This window comes from Chironomus tepperi, unplaced genomic scaffold (genome assembly GCF_022539635.2).
Source record: "Chironomus tepperi strain 1889 unplaced genomic scaffold, CSIRO-AGI_Ctep_v1 contig_309, whole genome shotgun sequence".
NCBI classification, from domain to species: Eukaryota; Metazoa; Arthropoda; class Insecta; order Diptera; family Chironomidae; genus Chironomus; species Chironomus tepperi.
Genome location: NW_027226431.1, coordinates 649,591 through 670,866, shown reverse-complemented (window position 1 = coordinate 670,866; position 21,276 = coordinate 649,591). Strand labels below are relative to the sequence as shown.

The 21,276-nt window shown below is 30.6% G+C and overlaps 4 protein-coding genes across 5 annotated transcripts; 3 read left to right on the top strand and 1 right to left on the bottom strand.

Moving 5' to 3' along the window:
* The first annotated feature begins 20 nt into the window (after nt 1-20).
* Caf1-105 (chromatin assembly factor 1, p105 subunit) lies at nt 21-3,068 on the top strand. The gene is made up of 5 exons (XM_070643237.1): nt 21-65; nt 132-166; nt 625-860; nt 918-1,632; nt 1,876-3,068. The coding sequence occupies exons 3-5, from the start codon at nt 743-745 to the stop codon at nt 3,011-3,013; spliced, it is 1,971 nt and encodes a 656-aa protein (XP_070499338.1). The 5' UTR covers nt 21-65; nt 132-166; nt 625-742; the 3' UTR covers nt 3,014-3,068.
* A 254-nt stretch (nt 3,069-3,322) lies between these two features.
* Nucleotides 3,323-4,723, bottom strand: Vta1 (vesicle trafficking 1). Its single transcript, XM_070643238.1, has 3 exons — nt 4,549-4,723; nt 4,347-4,484; nt 3,323-4,285 (listed from the first exon to the last, which is right to left on the bottom strand). Exons 1-3 carry the CDS (start codon nt 4,631-4,633, stop codon nt 3,570-3,572), a joined length of 939 nt encoding a protein of 312 aa, XP_070499339.1. The 5' UTR covers nt 4,634-4,723; the 3' UTR covers nt 3,323-3,569.
* A 644-nt stretch (nt 4,724-5,367) lies between these two features.
* Nucleotides 5,368-18,157, top strand: Nrx-IV (neurexin-4). Of its 2 annotated transcripts, none has more exons than XM_070643430.1 (12): nt 5,368-5,532; nt 7,505-7,618; nt 12,634-12,830; nt 12,968-13,313; nt 13,547-14,572; nt 14,641-14,973; nt 15,096-15,746; nt 15,823-16,098; nt 16,558-17,088; nt 17,156-17,187; nt 17,275-17,377; nt 17,437-18,157. In XM_070643430.1, the coding sequence occupies exons 1-12, from the start codon at nt 5,472-5,474 to the stop codon at nt 17,625-17,627; spliced, it is 3,861 nt and encodes a 1,286-aa protein (XP_070499531.1). In that variant the 5' UTR covers nt 5,368-5,471; the 3' UTR covers nt 17,628-18,157. The 2 variants fall into 2 exon arrangements, with proteins under 2 accessions (XP_070499531.1, XP_070499530.1); XM_070643429.1 differs by lacking the exon at nt 12,634-12,830 and adding an exon at nt 11,692-11,888.
* LOC139092878 (L-aminoadipate-semialdehyde dehydrogenase-phosphopantetheinyl transferase) lies at nt 7,790-9,812 on the top strand. The gene has a single exon (XM_070643431.1). The coding sequence runs from the start codon at nt 8,681-8,683 to the stop codon at nt 9,572-9,574; it is 894 nt and encodes a 297-aa protein (XP_070499532.1). The 5' UTR covers nt 7,790-8,680; the 3' UTR covers nt 9,575-9,812.
* Nucleotides 18,158-21,276: the final 3,119 nt, after the last annotated feature.

Below are 21,276 nucleotides of genomic sequence, written 5' to 3'. Positions count from 1 at the left end.
AAAATGTTTGAATGTGTTAGTGTAAAGTGTCGCTTTTGAAGGATTATTCAAATTTAAGATGACCGGTAAATTTTTAAAAATGCGTTTTCTTGATAATTTAAATGTTCTATTGATTTTTAAACTTATTGTAGGGGGATTATCAACTTCAATGTCATGATTTTCACAAGTAACTTTGAGTTATTGTTATGAAAATCACAAAAAACCGATAATCTTATTTTAAGAATAATTTAAATGTAAATCGTCAATTGTTACTTAGATTGAATAATATTTCATAAATTTTGATCAAGATAGCAGGGAAGTTAATTTGAAAAAATTTCAAAAAAATCCGTTAAATTGTTGAATTCAGCAGTAAAATTTCAAAATTATCAAACTTCATTTTAGAAATTTGTGAATTTTGGATAATAATAAGGAAGTCATTGAATAATATACTTTAATTATTTTCCAATAGGACGAAAAAAACGACATTTTTATATTCAAACCCGCAATAAAAGCGCTTTTTGTTTATGCTGAGTTTTAAGTAGCTATTTTTCGCGGGAAAATCGTAGGAAAAAGTCGAGCTTTGATAATTATTTTTAAAAAATATATTTAAACATCATAAAAGATAACGTAAACATTTTAATTTAGTGTAATTAACAAAACACTTTCTGTGCAAAAAGTTAAGTTTTTAAATATAACTCAAAATATCTACAATTTTCATAATAAAAACAAACTAGTTTCAATATTAAAAAAGCATTAAGAAAAAATGAAGTGTCAAATTCCGGAAATATCATGGCATAATAGAGATCCAGTATTATCAGTAGACTTTCAACCAAAAACCGACGATTCAGATGGCATTATAAGGCTTGCTAGCGGTGGATCAGGTAAAAGTTTAACTTAATAATAATCATAATTAAGTATAACTTATATCCTGTTTACAGATTCTCATGTTATTATATGGTATGCGATAGAGGATGGAGATGCCGTTAGATTGGAACTAGCTAGTGACTTAACAAGACATCAAAAAGCAGTAAATTGTGTTCGATGGTCACCGAACGGAAAATATTTAGCGTCTTGTGATGACGAATGTGTAATTTTCATCTGGAAAAAGAAGGAAGACGATGGCTTTAATATTTTTGATGACAGCTCTGATAATGACAAAGAAGTTTGGATCTCACATAAAACATTAAGGGGTCACATGGAGGATGTCTATGATCTTTCGTTCTCACCAGATTCACAATTTCTTATATCAGGGTCTGTTGATAATACAGCAATGATATGGGACATAGAAAAAGCAAAATCGTCCTGTATAATTAGGGATCATAAAGGCTTTGTACAAGGCGTTGCATGGGATCCATTAAATAAATATCTTGCAACATTATCAACAGATCGACATTTTAGGATATTTGATGTCAAGTCTAAAAAGAACATCCATAGAAATCATAAATCCATCATACCTGTATCTTCGTCCAGTCCATTTTATAAGAAGCCTATTCGACTTTTTCATGATGATACACTGCAAACATTCTTTCGACGGTTATGTTTTAGTCCTGACGGCTCATTAATTATAGTTCCAAGTGGCGTTGCTGAACTTGAAGGAAGTGACGAGAAGCCACTCAATACCACATACATTTATACAAGATATTCATTAAATGAGTAAGTTCCTTTACATTTTATTATGAAGCATCTGCTGTTTAAATGACATTTATGTGAAGGCGGAAAGAATGTAATTGATTCATGTCTGCTCTGATTGACATGCTTATTAGATTCTTATTGCACTTACTATTTCTGCATGATTTAGTCCACATGGTACTTTAAATTATTTATTTTTTAATCCTAGGATTTATATTTAATCCTCAAGATTTATTTTTAATTCCAAGATTTTCTCATTCATTTCAGGCCAGCTGTTGTACTTCCATCACCTGACCAATATACAGTAGCCGTTCGTTTTTGTCCATTACTTTTTGAACTGAGGGAAAGTAAAGCAAAACCAATAATTCCACTTCCATATCGCATGATATTCGCAGTGGCCACAAAGTGTTCAGTTTATTTATATGATACACAACAAAAAATCCCATTCGGGTTAATATCAAATATACATTATACTAGATTGACTGATTTATCATGGTCTAATGATGGTAAAGTTTTACTCGTATCCAGTACTGACGGATATTGTTCGATTGTTCACTTTTCAAATGGTGAATTAGGTGAAATTTATAAGGAAAAGAGCCTACAGGAGATTATTGATGCTAAAACTGTCAAGGACTGTGAACCAAAAAAGAAAAAGAAGTCTAAGAGGAATGGAAAGGGTAATTTAGACCTATCTAAAGCTTCAGCACTTGAAGATAGTAAAATGGAAGTTGATGATCTTGACAAAACGGGAGTTGAGAATGATGATCTTGACAAAACGGAAGTGGAAATTGATGAAAATGATGATGGGGAAAATGATGAGAGCGAGAATATGGAAATGGATGAAGAGAATCCAAAATCATCAGAAAAATTATCACTCGATAATCTACCAGAATCAATTAAAGAAATGATTCCAGTTGATAAAATAATCAAAAGTAATGCAAATTTCTCGCCTGAGAAACAAGTCGGATCACCAGCAACGCCAATTCAAGTGAGAAAATGTCCAAGAGTGCCAGAAGAACCAAAAGATTCTTCAGAAAATGATACCAACAAGACTCCAGCCAAATCAAGTGACCATAATAATAAAGAATCAAATACCACAACACCAAAAGCTTCAGCATCCAGTAAGACACCTAATCGTATAGAAATAAGAAGATATCCTCGAACTTTTGCACAGATTAATGGAACAGCTAATGAAAATAATAAATTAAAAGATATAAAAGAGGAATCGACGGAAGAAGCAAAAGTGGAAAAATCATGGCCAAAGCCAATATTCACATCAAGCTCGCCAATGGAACGAAAACTACAGCAGTCAAGTGAGAAAATAAATTCAATTGAATCGCCAAAAACGCCACGACGAGTCGAGTTTCACACAATAGCTCCAAAATCTAAGAAGAAACTATTGTAATTTATGTTTAATTAAGTTAAATAATGTTTTGAATACTTTAGTTATAAAATCATATCTAACGAAAACGAAAATTTAGTTAATAAAGATTTTTTTGTTTCATCTTAGTCCACTTTGAGATATTTTTTTTATAGCAATTTAAAATTTTTTCAGAATGCCGTCAGTGAATATATTTGATTATTATCGTACAGCATACCAAAAGTGGCTGCTAGGAGTTATTATAATGCTCTACACGAGCTATGACTATGAAGAAGACGAAAATTGTCATTTAATAAATAACGAATTTGTTAGTATTTTAATAAAATTTTCAAATTTTAAATCAAAGGTTGCATAAAAATGACCGTTAAATTTTCAAAAATTACTAACACATTCAAAACATGTGTAGGAGTGTTAGTAATTTTTGAAAATTTAACGGTTATTGCATATATTTTCTCTTACAGTTTTCTTTCATTTTGTTCCTTTTAGAGTGACTGCGAAGACTGAAGCTGATTAGCACATATTAAATATATTTTGTATACATATAAAAATTAATTAAATCTTGCACAAATAAAATTTTAAATTATTCCTGTCCTGTAGTCAATAATCTCAATGCTTTCTGTAAATTATCGATAGCCGTTGGGACGTCTTCGTATGTTAATGCACTTCCAGCAAATTTAATACATTTTTGAGCCTTCATCATTATTTCTGGTGACGTTGATGCTGACTGAGGCTGATCAAATGGAATATTTGTTGACTTTGGATCAAAAGGAACAAAACCGCCTGGATTTTTCTCTTCTGGGTCCTTTGGTGGACTTGGTGCACGAATATTTAGGAACGGATCATTACCTGGTGGAATTTGACCATATCCACTGCTTGATGGTGGATCTTGAGGAACTGAAGGCTGCACTGTGTGATGAGTTGGTTGATTATCATAAGGATTTGTATTCCATCCCAAATTGGATGATGTTCCAGGCTGATCGTTATTGCTTCCTGAATTTCCACCACCAATATTGACTAATTCGTCTTCTTCGCTTGGAAGTGGTCCTGGATGAGGAGTTTCACCATTCTTAAGGCAATTATGAATGTATGCTGCCTTCCATTTAGCATATTTTCTTTGCTGCTTTGCCTCTTCACTTAATTCACCGAATGTCGTGCATATATCGTAGATCATTGATGAAGTGTAGAAGGATTTGACGACATTCTTGCCAAAATTTGATGCTCTATCCTGTTGATCAGCATAAGTGAAGAGTTTATGTGCATAATTTTCAAGATAAGCTTGAGCCACTGTATCATTTGCTGTAATAGAAATGTTTTATGTGTTACTGGATGTTCGATTACTTCCATTAAATTTACTCACTAATTGATTCATTTTCTTTGTTTGCTTTTTTGACTTTTTCTAGCCAATCCATGATTTGTAAGAGGAAGGCCTTTTCATCTGGTTGTTTAGCACTTTTAATACCTGTCTGGAGAGAGTATACTCTTGCCCAATAAGCCACTGAAAAGAAAAATCGGAAAAATCAATTTAATTGGATGGAAAATTTTAATTTTAACAAATTTACCAATAACATCACGTTGATCATGTTCAGCTCCAATCTTCAGGTATGGCTGAATCACTTTAAGGTTTGGTGGTGCTTCTGCAGCCATTATAATCTATTTAATAAAAGTATTTTTATTGAAAAATATGCAATGAATCAGCTTTGTTTACTACGTAGAAAAATTACGTACACACATACATACACAATTGTTTTGATGTGTGTAAAAAAAATATTTAAAAATGTTCTTTAAATTCATCGCTTTTATTTGGTTACATTTAATAGCCGAAATATAATTTCCTTCGGATTTCATAGTTAAACATGTAATAGATGTTAAACACTTCTCTATTTTATTTAAATTCACTTAATTTTTAACGTTCTTTGTGATTTTAAAAGTAATGCTCTAAAAAGATTCATAGTTTAAGACCCTGCATGTTTTGAAAGCATTTTTGTTCAACTAAAATTAACAATTTAATTAGTTTAATCTTGTATTTTAGTGATACAAAGTATTTTAATAGATAAATGGACTTGATAAGATCGTAGGTAAGTGTGGAAAATGAAACCAAAACAGTTTTTTAATACAAATATTTAATATTCACAGAAAAATCGAATAGAATCATGGATTTGTTAAGCTGAAATCGCACAATATCTGGATGGTCAGATGCTTTAGAATCATTAACGACCTGCAAAATTGTTGACTCGATTCAATTCCCTTAGTGGAGTTCTCCTAGGAATGTAGCTTCAAATACCTAAATGGATTTAATGTAAGTGGTCGAAATATCGATTATAAAATAACTAAAGCGTCTATTTAAAGCGTATTTAACGTCTAAATACTAACGTTTGTACAACCTTTCACAAGTCAGTACGCAAAACAGTCGAGCAGCACATAAGCTAGCTAATACATATTTCTAAATTTCCCTCATTCTTAATGTGAAATTTAAGGAATAAACATGAAAATCGGACTGCTCGTGTTATTATTAATTAGTGTATATATAAGTTCAATAAGTGCAGGTTCGTAAAATATCAATTTAATTAATTTAAAAAATCTTGCACAAAAATTCTAAAATGAATTAATTAAATTTGTGAAAATGATAGGAAATAGTGAAAAATCTGTTGTGAAATAATTATAAACATATTGTTAAGGACATGAGTGATAATATCCGACATAAACAGGAAGATATAGACGCTTATGGACAGATAAAAAGCAAATAGAACGTTAAATCAGTTTTTTGGGTGTTTTCCTCATTTAAGTGTGTTTGTGTATCACATATTAATTAACATATCGCTACGCTGTTTGTATATGAATCAGGTGTATCATGCTATGCACTATATGTGTCGTAAAAAACTATTAAATAAGAACATGAATGAAAATCAAAAGAAAATTTATTGTCGGGAAAAATTTTCATCAGCAAATAAAAAAATGTGCCGCACACACGAGAAAATGTGAGAGGAAAAGCGTACACAATTTCCCGCAGAATCATCTACGATCCAAAATATTCTCTCTCTCACACATACATACATACATAAAGTATGCATCGGAGTTATGATTCATTAATTGTTTTCATTGGAACCGCCGACGTTTAAGGTGTCTCGCCAAATTATCTAAACTAATTGGAAACAAATTTTCAAGCATTAAATATTTTTTGGGGTATATTTACGTATCTACTGATAGACGTTGAGTTCAATGTCCGTAAATGTTCTATGCTATTAAGAATTATGTCTATAGATCAGTAATGGGCAATTTGTGTGCTGCGGCACACTACTGTGCCCCCAAAATTTTTCGGAAGTGCCATGAACTGTATGCTGTGTGCAGTTTCGGTCGTGGCTTACCATCAAGGTGTGTCGCGTAATATAAAAGGTTGCCCACCACTGCAATAGATAGTGACGAGAGCATTAAGCATTAAAAAATGTAGAAAAATTGTAGTGCCTTCTTAATAGCACAGGAGGGGAACTTCTTCCTTTATTCTATAATTTATGAGATTTAATAATCCGATTTATCGAAATAACTTCTTCGTCATCAACACCTTTTCCAAAAAAAAAAGTTATTAAGGAACTTCCTTATAAATTGCTGTTGCGTGTAAAAATGTGATGAAAAGGAAAGGATTATTGCTGTACGTTATGAAATTAAAAGAGAGAGAGAATTTTTTATTATTGCCGGCTTGTTTATCTTTTGCTGCTATTATTCCTAACCATCCTCTAAAGTTCTTTAAACAATTGATGCGATGCACATTTTACCATTCAGATGTTATGTCCCATGACAATCGATAAAAAAACTACATGACACATAAAGAGGGATTTTTTATATATTTCTGCAATCGTATTGTTACAATAACAGTTTCAAGTTCTTCTTATGTCTTTTTTATGAAACCGGCATATGGTAATGTACTCAGTCGTATTGTGCTGTGCGCTATCATATCATGCAGAAAAATTGAATGGATTTCCAGTGAATGGGTAGTTTTGACGGGTTTTTATTTGTAACTAGAAAAGTGTGCTATTAGGAATGACGGTCAATTGGATTATGGATTAGAAGAACTGGTCGAATGCAGCAATAACGAGTTAAAATATGTCATGACAGAGTTGGGAATCGACTGACTCGGATTTTATATGGAAGACTCGAATCGACTTTAAAATTTGAATATTCTTAGAATTTTGAGTCATAATCAAGGAAATTGATGATGAAATATAGAATATACGTACTTATACTTCAATGCCACAAACCTAATACATGAATTTAAGCTTAATCGCAACTTTAATCCTAGGATTTATTTTAACACCAACTTAAATCTTAGGATTTATTTTAAATCAAGCAAAATTTCAACCCTTATCCTTTAACGACATACATCAAACAGACATTCATAACTATATACACAAATATGAATATTGCGTATGCCTATCTATTCATTTTAGAATGTTCCACATATGTGCAAAACAATCATTTTTTAATATTTCAAAGAGAATTTCAATTTCCTCCTTACATCCGTAGAAATTGATTATGATGATGACGACATTGAATGCAATGAGCCGTTATTAGATGGAGCTCAATTGACGGCAACATCGTCACTCAACGAACGTGGACCACAAAATGCCCGACTAAATGGTGAGTTATGCTGAATATTTATCGGATGTAGAATGTTCTGCACATTGTTTAGAGTTTTTCTTTGATATCCTTTTGTTTTTGCATATTATTATTATTTTAGTTCCGATAATATTATTATAGTTTTATGAACTGTATTGTGTTCCAATTTTCTTGACAGCTGAATAATGTATTATTATGGGAAACTCCAAAATACAGCCTAGAAAATAATCAATATGAAAAATAATTGTGCAATATTTTGTGTGTGAATTTTTCGTCTCTCGAAATTATTTTATTTTTGGCTCCTTTTGGATTCCTGCTATGCCTGATTGTTTTCTTTCTCACAAGAAAATGTATAATCTCTACATACCGCACGAATAAAAGTCATTTGGAAGAGGAAGAAATTGTTGTGACTTACGTGCGATTTATTGTTATAGGAAGAAGTTGGAAGGGTGCCTAATTATTTAGAATATTTTTATATCAAATGTCCAATTATGACTTGCAATTTTGACTAGATTTTTAGTTCCATGAGAACGCTAGGGTTAATGAAATTCCATAAACTGCTCTACTATTCGTGAACATTGTCATTATCACGTTTTGTTAATAAAAATAGAGTTTAAATCTTTCATCCTACAATAGAAATTAAACAATTGCATGTACGCATTGACGACCAATGCTTCTATTTTTATATATTTCATGCTAAACATTAAATACAATAGCACAATGAGTAAAGAAAAAATAAATTTGTATTTTTAGAAGCGTCAACGCTTGAATGATAATTTATATAAATAATAGCAAGGCATGATGCAGGGACAGATTTATTAATACGTGTCTGATGAATATTAATGTTTATGTTTTATTTAAATGCCGTTTATTAAGTGATTTGTTATTTTAATCGAGATTTTAACACTTCACTTAACGGTTAAAATTTGAATCTAAAAAGGGGAGAAAAGAGCGCCAAATAGTTGGCGTAGTTGACCGCAGGGACGTAAACAAAACACATTAAAAATCAAAAATTCCATTTTATTTAAATTATGCTGTAATAAATCGATATCGGAAGTAACCAATTAATCAAAAGTGTTAGGAATGTCGATAATTAACGGACACGCACGCTGGGCGTTTGATTTTAAATCATGGAAGCCAACATTACATGAATTAATGATTGCTGTGTCATTAATTCAACCAGAAGAGAAGCAAAGAATCTCACAATTTGTATTCCAAGAAGATTTTAAGGCATCATTAGCTGGTCGATTACTCTTGCGTCATTTTACAAGATCTGCATTATGTATCGATAATCATTGCATAAAATTTGGAAGGGACGAGAGAAATAAGCCATATCTAATGGACGTAGAAGGGAAATCAAATTTGAATGATGAAAAAGTTATTGATTTTAATGTGTCACATCAAGGATCGTATGCATGTCTTGCCGGTTATATTGCCAATAAAACAGAATTAAATGCACAACTTCGTCTTGGGGTTGACGTAATGAAAATTGAGTATGGTGGTGGAAAGTCATTAAATGAATTTTTCCGGATAATGACGAGAAATTTCTCAGACAATGAATGGAACTACATAAAATCATTTGACACAAATCAAGGGAGATTGAAAGCATTTATGAGAAACTGGTGCCTTAAAGAGAGTTATGTGAAAAATGTTGGAACTGGAATTACGATGAATTTGCAAAAATTAGACTTCAATTTTAATACACGGGAAGTGTTAAAGGATGGAATTGTGACTGATACAAAGCTAGTATTAGATGGCAAATTGTTGCACAATTTTACATTTGAGGAATCATTACTAAATGACGATCATTGTGTTGCTGTTTCCCTTCAAAATCAATCATCCGATGAAAATTCGTATAAATCATTTAACTTCCAGCTAATTAAATTTGAGGAATTAATCGGAAATGCCACGCCACTGACGGCACCCGATGAGGTTTATTGCGTGGAAATTTTGAAAAAGGATACAAAGAACTCATAAATTTATTTCAATGAATATAATATGGTGAAGGAATCAACAAAATATTCAAGCATACTGTTTACCTACCCTCAAAAATGATATTTTTTGTGCAGTCAATACAATAAGTAAGAAGATTCAAACAAATATATAAATTTTCAGTCAACATAGTCTGTAAAGGAAATGATAGGCATTGGAATTAGCATAAAATACAATCAAGTCACGAATAAACTTTTCCGTCAAACGGTGACTAGCACGAGAATTCATTTGATTTACTTACTTACTATTCGACTTTTGACTATAAGTTAAAGACGATATGTCACTTTTAATTTATGTAGAGCATTTAAACTTTCTTTTATTTCTTTTAAATGCATTGTTAGCAATGAGAGACAATCGATTGTGTTGCACTTTTACTGTCTGTCTGTCTCAGAATTTTGCATAATTTTCGAATATATTTTGACCGTTATTTTTCAAATATTTTTTGGTCGTTAATATTCAAATATTTTTTGACCGTTAAATTTTGAATATTGATATTTAGCAACATTTTATTCCTTACGCTTCCAACAGACACTAGTGATTGCTTTTACTCACTTTAAATGTGGATTACTTTTATCATTTATTGTTTTCATGAAAAGAATCGTCGGAAGTTTATTGTGTACGGTAAAAAGTTTACTCGAATGACTCTTCATGAACTCATTGAGTTCAACAAAATTTATTTATTGTTATCATTTATATTTATGCTCAACATATTGAAAAGTTTCCATCAATAAAAAATCAATTTTGACTGAACATGAAAAGGAAAATTAGGAAAAAATTGAATTTTTTTCTCACTCACTGACTCGACTCGTCTTTATTATTATTATGAGAAATACAAACAAATTCTGAATGGATTTAATTTCGTGATTGAAATCTGTAGACACAACAACAGCAATTAAAACAACTGTCAGGATCAATTTCTATGCCCCCTTTTTATAATAATGTTTTTATTTAATAACAAGAGAATTATTTTTTGCACAGTAAAAGGGACGAATTTTCAATCTTGTTGATTGATCTATTAAATTAGAAAACTGGACATGAACACAGAATGTAAACAGAAATCATAGACTAATGTCAGAGTGGCTTAGTAAAGAAATTTGACTGAAAAATTTTTTGGATTCGGTTAATTAAACATCTCGGAAATTTTGAATTGACAATCGTTAGGACTAAATTATTTTCAAAAATTTTCAATTTTCTTCATTTGTATTTTCACTAAGCCACTACTTTGGTTTTGAAAAAAAATTTTTTCATAAGTTGAAATTTCAAAAAAGCCAAAGTAAAAATATTTTCAAAACGTGAAATTTCAAATATGGAAATTCAAATATTTTTTGACAGTTGAAAATTTTAATTTCAATTTGAAAAATTCAATTCTGACCATTCAGTAATGAAATCTTCTCCTGAGATATCCACACTCTGACTTTATTAGATTAATAAACGTATACAATAATCATAAACCATACAATAATCAAAAGAGAAAGACAGTTTGACTACATAAACTACTTAGTTTGTGTTATCTGTGCAGTTCCTTCCTCTCCCCTACCAAAAAATAAATACACATTTTAACAAAACAAAATTGATCTTATTTCGAATGAAAATTGCGTACGTCAAAAGATATTGATCAAATTTTCATGAAATAAAGGCACAAAGTGCAGAGATATAAATTTATAGATTGTGTCAACCTTATGGCTACTTATAAATACTTTTAAAGGGACATTTAATGGTGTATGGAAAGTAAATAAATAAAATTTATGTTTACGATTTAATATTCTACTCTGTATTTTTTGGTTCTACCCTCCATTTAAGTGCAATTTTCAGTAAACTAGCTGTGTAAAACCACAGAAAATTTATTGAATAGGGATATCCAATACAAGCATTCAATTTGAAGGATATTTTAAGAGAGAAATGAAAAATTCACACAAACATTTGGGTTTGAAATAATCGAGAATGTCATGCATCAATGAATAAATTTGTTAGGCAATGTGCAATGGATTTTTAATAGGCCTTATGCAAATATGTTTGTTATTTTTATACCTCTACATATTTAATATGTCATAAAATAAAATAAATATTTTAATGTCAATAAACAATAATGAAAATATATAAAGGTGGCAACGCGTGGACACCATCGATTTCTGATTTTCAACAATATTTAATCATCGATTTGGGATCGCCCAAAAATATTACAAGAATCACAATTCAAGGCCGTCCAAATCATGATGAATATGTTAGTGAATTTAGTATAAGCTATGGATACAATGGACTTGATTATGCTGATTATAAGGAGCCAGGTGGCAACACAAAGGTAAACAAATAAAAGAAGAACAAATTCAGCAAATTTTAACAAAAATATAAATGGAAATGGTCTTAGAGAGAGAGCAAACTAACTAACCCGAAGTAATTTCAGCTTATCATGACGGCTAAATTAAAATTAATAATTACAAACACACTGTGGCTTTTGACACGCACAATATTCTTGCTTTAGTTCTTTAATTAATGTTAGTAGAAGTTTGACTAGTTTTAGTTAGAATATAATTTTTTATGAAATTATACACAATTTTTTGCTATTTTTAACGGAAATTTATTTGAATTTAAATGATTTTAAAATTGAGAATTTAACGGTTTTTGTATGTTCAAAAAAGTCTGCTGTTGTAAGGTTTTTGGTTGTTTCAAAAAGCTGTTGTAAGGGTTAATTGTTCAAATTATCTTCTAAATGTAAAAAATAGCTGTTGTAAGGTTTTGGTTGTTATAAAAAGCTGTTGTAAAGATTTGAACATACTTGAACTAACTGTTGTAATGTCTTCAAACGCTCAATTAAATTATTAAAATTCAAATAAATTTCCGCTCCAAAAAAATTGTGTATGCAAATATTGGCTTAGACATGCCGCTTTACTAACATAATTCCATTCTCCTATTCTCTCTTTTTATTCCTTTCTAAACATTGCATTCCTAATACCTTAATAACATTACGCAAATTATCTGTTGCTTCAACACACTGTAAATAATATTTAAACAAAATTAATAATTAATAATGGACATGAAACTAAAAGGTCGATCGGCTTGGACACCAGTAGAAAATACATACAATCACTATCTAACAATAGATTTGGGTGGAAGGAAAAAAATTAAAGAAATAGCGACATTAGGTCGTCCAAATACGAAAGAATTTGTCACAGAATTTATAATATTATATTCTGATGATGGAGAATTGTGGCGAACTTATACAGATACCGATGCACAAGATCAGGTTAGATGACTAACATTAATTAATTAACTAATATATATTGACATTTTATGTAATTTTTCTATGTGACTTGATATCACTTTACGGTACAATAATTTAATTATCTTCATTTTCCTTTCTCTTAACAACGTGTTTGATAGCTCTTTAAGGGTAATGAAGACGGTGATAGAGTAAAGCACAACATATTCGATGTACCAATTATTGCACAATGGGTTCGTATTAATCCGACAAGATGGAAAGACAGAATTTCACTACGAGCTGAACTTTATGGATGCCATTACTACGCTGAGACTGTTTATTTTAATGGAACAAGTTTAATGAGTCTTGATTTACTTCGAGATCCAATTTCTGCATCACGTGAGACAATTCAATTTCGTTTCAAGACATCACATGCCAATGGTGTACTATTGTACTCGAAGGGCACTCAGGGAGACTTTTTTGCACTTCAACTTTATGAAAATCGAATGATACTCAACTTGAATTTGGGTAAGATTGATTTTTGGTGATTTTGTTTACTTAGGATGTCAAGATCCATTGATAAATTGATAATTTTTAACGGTCAAATTATTTTTAAAAAAAAACTACAATTTTTGAATATTTTTTGGCCGTTAATTTTCAAATCTGTAATGATCGTTATTCTTCATCCGTTTTTTGACATCATTTGTGAACGGATCCTTCCTTACAAAACTCATTCTAAACTTTTTCACATATATTTTTAGGTGCATCTGCAATGAGTTCATTCTCTGTTGGCAGCTTACTCGATGATAATGTTTGGCATGATGTCGTCATTTCACGTAACAGACGTGACATTTTGCTATCAGTTGATCGTGTTGTTGTTGATGGAAAGATAAAAGGAGATTTCGATAAATTGGATTTGAATCGTATGCTTTACATTGGTGGTGTACCAACAAAAGAAGAAGGACTTGTTGTTAATCAAAATTATACTGGATGTATTGAGAATTTGTATTTGAACACAACGAATTTCATCTCAGAAATGAAAGCTGCATATACTGAGGGACAATATAGTCGATTTGATAAAGTAAATACATTCTATAACTGTCCAGAACCACCAATTATGCCAGTTACATTCTTGACAAGAACATCATATGCTAGATTGAAGGGATATGAAGGTGTTAAAGCATTAAACGTGTCTATGTCATTCAGAACTTATGAAGATAAAGGATTGCTTATTTATCATGAATTCTCGTCTAAAGGATATGTCAAAGTTTATCTAGAAGATGGTCGTGTTAAGACTGAAATTAAAACAGATGAGAAGGAATTCCACAGTTCAGGAGATCGTCGTCGTGGAATTGTACTTGATAACTATGATGAGCAATTTAATGATGGAAGATGGCATTCATTAATCCTTACTATAAAGCAAAATAGTCTCGTTATTGAGATTGATCAACGTCCAATGAGAACAGAGAAATTATTTTCAATTATGACTGGTGCATGGTATTACATTGGTGGATCAAAAACTAAGGAAACTCATAATATCATTAATAATCGTGATGGCTTTATTGGATGTATGAGACAAATATCAGTTGATGGAAATTTCAGGCTACCACATGATTGGAAGGAAGAAGATTACTGTTGTAAAAATGAAATTTTGATGGATGCATGTCATATGATTGATCGATGTAATCCAAATCCATGTAAACATAGTGGACATTGCAGGCAGAACTCATATGAATTTTTCTGTGAATGCGGAAATAGTGGATATTCAGGAGCTGTATGTCATACATGTAAGATTACTTTGCATTTTCATTGTCTAGACTTCATTTTAATACCTAAATAATTTACATATTTTCAGCATTAAATCCACTTTCATGTCAGGCATACAAAAATGTCCAATCTGTCAGCCAGAAAGCTCTCATTAAAATTGATGTTGATGGATCCGGTCCTCTTGATCCATTTGAAGTTACATGTGAATTCTTATCTGATGGTCGTGTCCTTACAGTTTTGGGACATTCATCAGAACATTCGACAGTCGTTGACAGCTTCCAAGAACCTGGATCTTATGATCAAACAATTGAATATAATGCAAAAATGCCACAAATCGAAGCTCTTCTTAATCGATCACGTGAATGCTCTCAAAGATTGACATATGGCTGTAAATCAGCAAGATTGTTCAATACTCCATACTGTAAGTTTTATTATTATTTTAACGGATATAAAAATTTTGAATTATTCTTGTCAGTTATTTCAAATTTTCTTTGACCGTTAATTTTTATTTGAAAAATATTTAATTAAATTTCAATTTTCCAGCTGAAGGACAGACATTCACACCATTCGGATGGTGGTTATCACGACAAAATAGAAGAATGGATTACTGGGCAGGAGCATTGCCTGGATCGAGAAAATGTCAATGCGGTATTGTCGGCAATTGTATTGATCCAACAAAATGGTGTAATTGTGATGCAAATCTGTATGAATGGCAAGAGGATGGAGGTGAAATTAAAGATAAGGAATATTTACCTGTTCGTGGATTGAGATTTGGTGATACAGGAACTGCATTGGATGAAAAGCAAGCAAAATATACACTCGGTCCACTTGTATGTGAAGGAGATGATTTATTCAATAACGTTGTGACATTCAGGATTACGGATGCAACAATAAACTTACCACGATTCGACATGGGCCATTCTGGTGATATTTATTTGGAATTTAAAACAACACAAGAGAATTCTGTTCTATTTCATGCAAAAGGAGGCACAGATTACATAAAATTGTCTATTATTGCTGGTAATAAATTAAAATTCCAATATCAAGCTGGATCAGGACCATTGGGTGTAGACGTTGAAACAAGCTATCCATTAAACGATAATAATTGGCATTCAGTGAGTGTAGAACGAAATCGAAAAGAAGCTCGTCTTGTTGTTGACGGTGCAACAAAATCAGAAGTTAGAGAACCGCCAGGTAAAACTTTATTGTTTAATTACTTTCATCATTACAAAAAATCTATTAAACTTTTCCAATTAATTATAAAAAAAAGGTCCTGTTCGTGCACTTTATCTTACATCTGAATTGGCAATTGGAGCTACTCTCGATTATCAGGATGGTTTTGTCGGTTGCATTCGTGCTTTGTTGCTTAATGGTGTTCCAGTAGATTTACGCTCATATGCTGAGAGGAAACTTTATGGTGTATCAGCAGGTTGTATTGGTAGATGTGAAAGTAATCCATGCTTAAATAATGGTACATGCTTCGAGCGATATGATGGCTTTACATGCGATTGTCGTTGGAGCTCATTTAAGGGACCTATTTGTGCAGGTAATTTAAAATAAAATACTGTGTTTTCTTATTATCCTGAATAATGTACCGGAATGGAAATTAAACTAAAGCTTCATGCTATATATCTTGTGTGATATAAAATTTTGGATATTACATTTGTCTCTGCATAGCAATCAGCATTATGCAGTATCATGCTTACACATATTCAATAGTAAACGTGACTTCCGACATGTTTGATAAAGCAAATAAATTAATTAATTGGAATCATACAAATGACAATAAAAACCCTATAAATGTTTCGAAATTATAGCAACATTTGCATGGTTCTGAAATTTAAATTACAAAAAGTCGTTAAACGTAATATGAGATTTTATAGCTTCAGCACTTATTTCCATTTGAGATACATTTATGAAACTTGTTATTCTTTATATCACTTATACATGACGAAGGTTCTCTAATGAAAATTTCTAATCCTTATTAATTTAATGCTTTCCACAGATGAAATTGGAGTGAATTTACGTTCAGACTCAATTATTAAATACGACTTTTTGGGTTCATGGCGTTCAACAATTAAGGAAAATATTCGTGTCGGATTTACAACAACTAATCAAAAGGGATTCTTGCTTGGCTTTAGTTCCAACATAACAGGAGAATATTTGACAATTCTTGTATCAAATTCAGGTGCATTGAAGTTTGTGTTCGATTTTGGCTTTGAACGACAAGAAATTTCCTTCCCCGGCGTTCATTTTGGTCTCGGACAGTTCCATGATGTCAGATTTGCAAGAAAGAACTCAGGATCGACAGTTGTAATTACTGTTGATAACTATGAACCAAAGGAATATCATTTTGATATTAAGGACTCTGCAGATGCACAATTTAATAACATACAGTACATGTATATCGGCAAGAATGAGACCATGACAGATGGTTTTGTTGGATGTGTCTCGAGAGTTGAATTTGACGATATTTTCCCACTTAAGCTTCTGTTCCAACAGAATCCACCACCAAATGTCAAGTCTTTAGGACCATGTAAGGAATTAATTAATTTACTATTTTTTGTTGGATGTCTAGTAATTTTGTCAATATTTCTGTTTAGCTGTATTGTCGGAAGATTTTTGCGGTGTTGAGGTAATTAATTGTTTTATAATTTTGTCATGCTTAAAAACTTACTCTGTTGCCAATTTTAATTAATATCATTTTGTTTATCCCCTACAGCCTGTAACTCTGCCACCAGTTGTGAAGGAAACTCGCCCACCTCCAGTCTATGATGAAGAAAAGTTGCGATCATTTGATGGATTAACTGCTGGACATTTAGGAGGTATGCATAATTAATTAAGTTTAATAAATTTCATATATTAAGGCTTTATTCCTTCACAGGTTTATTGTTCATAATCCTTTTGTTGTTATTGATTATGGCCATATTAATTTATCGTCATATGTCACGTCATAAGGGTGAATATTTGACACAAGAAGATAAAGGTGCAGATGATGCTCTCGATCCAGATGAAGCTGTCGTTCATTCAACAACAGGACATCATGTAACGAAGAAAAAAGAATGGTTCATTTAAGTATAAGGAAGTAATAGTAATACAATCGAAATTACAAAATTTGCGTTGTTGCCAATATTTTTTCTGTAAGGAACGAAATGATGTTCTTACCATAATTAAATAGATTGAATCTCCTTTTTTTTATACATAACAAGCACTTTGCATACATCTTAATTATGTCTCTCATGACAGAGCTATCGTATATACTCTAAATGCTTCCACATGTGAATTTTCCCTTTTTGTGGAGAGAATCAACAAGTCTACTATCGTACTCGAAGAATCAACTCTTACTGCATTTTTTATAGAACAATGTACTGCAAATGATTTTTATGTTTACCTTTTTTTAACATAAATGATTTGTGTATGTATGTTAAGTATAAGAAGCTTTCCGAGTGACTTGTTGTAATAATGTTGTACTTTTTGTTCCTTATAATGAGCTTTGAATTGTTAGTGAAATTTCCAGATTTTGACTTTTGAAAATAACGGTTTTTAGAAATTCAAATTTTAACGGTTTTCAAAAATTCAAACTTTAACGGTTTTCAAAAATTTAAAATTTTTTTTTTGAAAATTTGAATTTTAACGGTATTTATTTGATTTCCAAAGATCCTTGAAATTCAAAAGCTTGAAAATTTGGATGCCAATAGCAATAAATTCTTGGGCATAACATCAAGTGTCTATGAAAACAATAAAGTACAATATTATGTCCATGTGCAACTCGGAAGCATTTTTCATGTAATGAAACTTTAAAAGTTTATCTTATGGATTCTTCATGTTTTGGCTCTGGAATCATCCCTACTTATATTTTTTTTGTACCGTATTATTTTGACCGTCCATTTGAGTTTAATTTTTTTTAAATATACCTTTTTTATATATATTTAATTAATGACTTTTTAAAAAAGATCTTTAGGATATTAAATAATTAAAAATTGTGACTTTAGCAACGTCTCTTTATTACTTTAATTAGTGAAACAAAAATAACTAATTATTTTTGCTAAGCTATAGAAAACAATTAGAATTTAAGGCTCACCTTATAAACTTTTCTGACTTTAAGAAACTCTAAGTTTATCTCCAATGATATAAAAAAAAAAAATGAAAATAAATAAAAATCTCGTTTTTGTAAACATTTTTTTTTTAAATTGTAATTAAACACCAATTTTAAACTTTTTTTTGTCTGTTCCTGCTGGCGAAAATTAATTGATGACTTACAATTATAAGCTATTGATTTTATTTTTAAAAAAACTTTTTTACGCCAACATTCCAAGCAATTTTTTTTTTGTATTGAAATCGTGAATTATGTCGAGAGTTGGTTTTGATGCAATCGGAATTAAATTTTTAATGCTGTTGAATGTAATTTGTATCAATTTTTAATTGCCATTTATAAAGTAATTAATGTTACATTATTTGAAATTAACAGTTTTTAAATGTCCTACCCTACGTTAAAACTAGTCATCAACTGGACATTGACTTGCCATCAACTGGTTGCAACGTAATTTTTCCACTAGAGTTAGCCTCAATTACTACAAAGGAAATACCTAAATGTAAAGTCTATTTTTCAACATAATCTGTCATTATTTAGATATGCAAGCTTGTCAGGCATGTAGATACATGACTATAAATACTCTAATGTCGAAAACATTGTGTGATTCCTGGTCATATGCAATCAACACTATCCCGAGCAGCACAACTTAGTCTCTACGTCAACGTTTTAATAGCAAGCCCTGATGGCTGTTTTATGCTCAGTTTGCAGCGAAATATGAAAGTTTCCGCTTTGTGCCACTCGGGTTTTATCGCTAAATGATGATTGAAATCTATCGAAGCTTTGTGACTGCTGATTTTAAGCCATTTGGCGGCAAAATAAGTGAGCATTGCGCCACTCGAACCATTCATCCCGTTAAGTGCTGAAGCATAATAGAACTGCACATAAAAAAGCTCTGACGTCAGCAATTTGTTTATTACGTCACAATGCACAGTAATGCATGAAGATATTTTCAATCCTCCGTAATTTATGCAAGGAAAATTACAAATTCAAATGACTTGTAACTCAATTCGCAATTTAATCGATTCCAATTCCGATGATAATTCATGATAATCTTCTCTCGAATTATAATTGGGGGGTGCCTTATAAATATCAGTAAATGGATTGGTTTTTGGGTTCTTTTGTTCCATTTTTTTTTTATTTTTTTGAAGCACTTCTTTCATTAATTTTTCAATAATGCTCGAATAATACAAAAAAAAGTGATGAGAGATGCTCATTTAATTCATAATTTAAGCTATTCTTTTATTCCTTTTATTTCTCCACTCATTTTCAACGAATTTTTAAATTGATGTAAAAAATTACAAAATGGATGAAAAAAAAAGTTGTAAGGATAGAAATTTTGATGAAAAAGAGAATAAAGAAAAATTTTACAATAAAATGAACAGCATAAAAGTTTTAATCTTTTTTTAATCAACAGCTCTAGTTCCTCTCATTTAGCAGATTATCAAAGTTGTGGGACTTCATCGTCGCTGTATTATGTAACATTAAATGCTCGTTAGCTGTATTGTGTTGTTTATTCACTCAATTACCTTTTTTTCAGATTATCAAACTACTTTCAAGTGCATCGGAACTTTTAGTTTGAGGAAGTTTCTCGAAGTCGCAAGAAAAATGCAGAACTTTGAAGCTTTAAAAGCTTTAAAAATGTTAAATTTTAAATTTTGAATTTTGTAAAACTTTGAATTTTTAACGGTTTTCAAAATTTTGAATTTTGTAACGGTTTCCAAATTTTTTTTCCAAATATTTGAACTTTAGCTTTTCTCATTTTGAACTTTAACGGCATTCTAAATTTTGAATACCGTTGAAATTCTGAATAAAAATCGTTACAAAATTCAAAATATGGAAAATCGTTACAAAATTCAAAATTTAGAAATTCGTTACAAAATTCAAAATTTAAAGAAAACGTTACAAAATTTAAAATTTAGAAAATCGTTACGAAAAGACTCCTGAGTAGTCAGCATAACATTCAAAATCTAATTCTGGCCATAAGCTGTAAATGTAATTAATCAAATGAGAAAATTTAAATTCCACGTGCTTAAAAATTTTTTAACTTTTATTTTATTTTTTTCACCTTATTTAATCTTTAACACTTTGTTTGCATTTCTTTCACAACTTTTTTTGCATTATTTTTTTATTTAAAAAAAAAACTTTTTCAATTAATTTCAACATTTATTTCTCAGTCAATTTATCATCATTTTTTAAAAAAAAAATCTTGAGCGTTTATTTGGAATTTTTTTATTATTATTCAATGTATTATTTGATTGGGAAGAATATTGTATTAAGTCATAAACTATGAGCTTTTATTAACTTGTCGTCTTCAATTTATAATGGAAACTGATTTTGGCATCATAATTCATGAGATTATGTTTAAGTTGATAATTGAAAACTTTCTTCTAAGTTTATTTTTAGTGTCTGATTTCATCTACTAAATTAAATCCTATATTCAGAAATAAGTTCTACATGAAAGTCAATGTTTTAATAGTTTTATTCAATGATTTTTATGTCAATTTATGCTAATTTATGCCAATTTTATAGGAAAAGTTTGTAGAAATGAAGCTGAAACTCTTTTAATTAATTTCAAACTCATTAAGTTTTCAATTATAGGAAAATATTTCAAACGGATTTTTATTTTTCAAA

What these genes read in the sequence shown, in the direction of transcription:
- Nrx-IV (XM_070643430.1), top strand. Translation starts at nt 5,472, where the DNA reads ATGAAAATCGGACTGCTCGTGTTATTATTAATTAGTGTATATATAAGT. An exon ending in ACAAAATGCCCGACTAAATG is followed by an intron (nt 7,619 to 12,633) that starts GTGAGTTATGCT and finishes TGAAACTAAAAG; the next exon opens with GTCGATCGGCTTGGACACCA. An exon ending in ATTGTTCAATACTCCATACT is followed by an intron (nt 14,974 to 15,095) that starts GTAAGTTTTATT and finishes TCAATTTTCCAG; the next exon opens with CTGAAGGACAGACATTCACA.
- Caf1-105 (XM_070643237.1), top strand. Translation starts at nt 743, where the DNA reads ATGAAGTGTCAAATTCCGGAAATATCATGGCATAATAGAGATCCAGTA. An exon ending in GCTTGCTAGCGGTGGATCAG is followed by an intron (nt 861 to 917) that starts GTAAAAGTTTAA and finishes TCCTGTTTACAG; the next exon opens with ATTCTCATGTTATTATATGG. An exon ending in ACAAGATATTCATTAAATGA is followed by an intron (nt 1,633 to 1,875) that starts GTAAGTTCCTTT and finishes CATTCATTTCAG; the next exon opens with GCCAGCTGTTGTACTTCCAT.
- LOC139092878 (XM_070643431.1), top strand. Translation starts at nt 8,681, where the DNA reads ATGTCGATAATTAACGGACACGCACGCTGGGCGTTTGATTTTAAATCA.
- Vta1 (XM_070643238.1), bottom strand. Translation starts at nt 4,633, where the DNA reads ATGGCTGCAGAAGCACCACCAAACCTTAAAGTGATTCAGCCATACCTG. An exon ending in TGATCAACGTGATGTTATTG is followed by an intron (nt 4,485 to 4,548) that starts GTAAATTTGTTA and finishes TTTTCTTTTCAG; the next exon opens with TGGCTTATTGGGCAAGAGTA. An exon ending in CAAAGAAAATGAATCAATTA is followed by an intron (nt 4,286 to 4,346) that starts GTGAGTAAATTT and finishes TTTCTATTACAG; the next exon opens with CAAATGATACAGTGGCTCAA.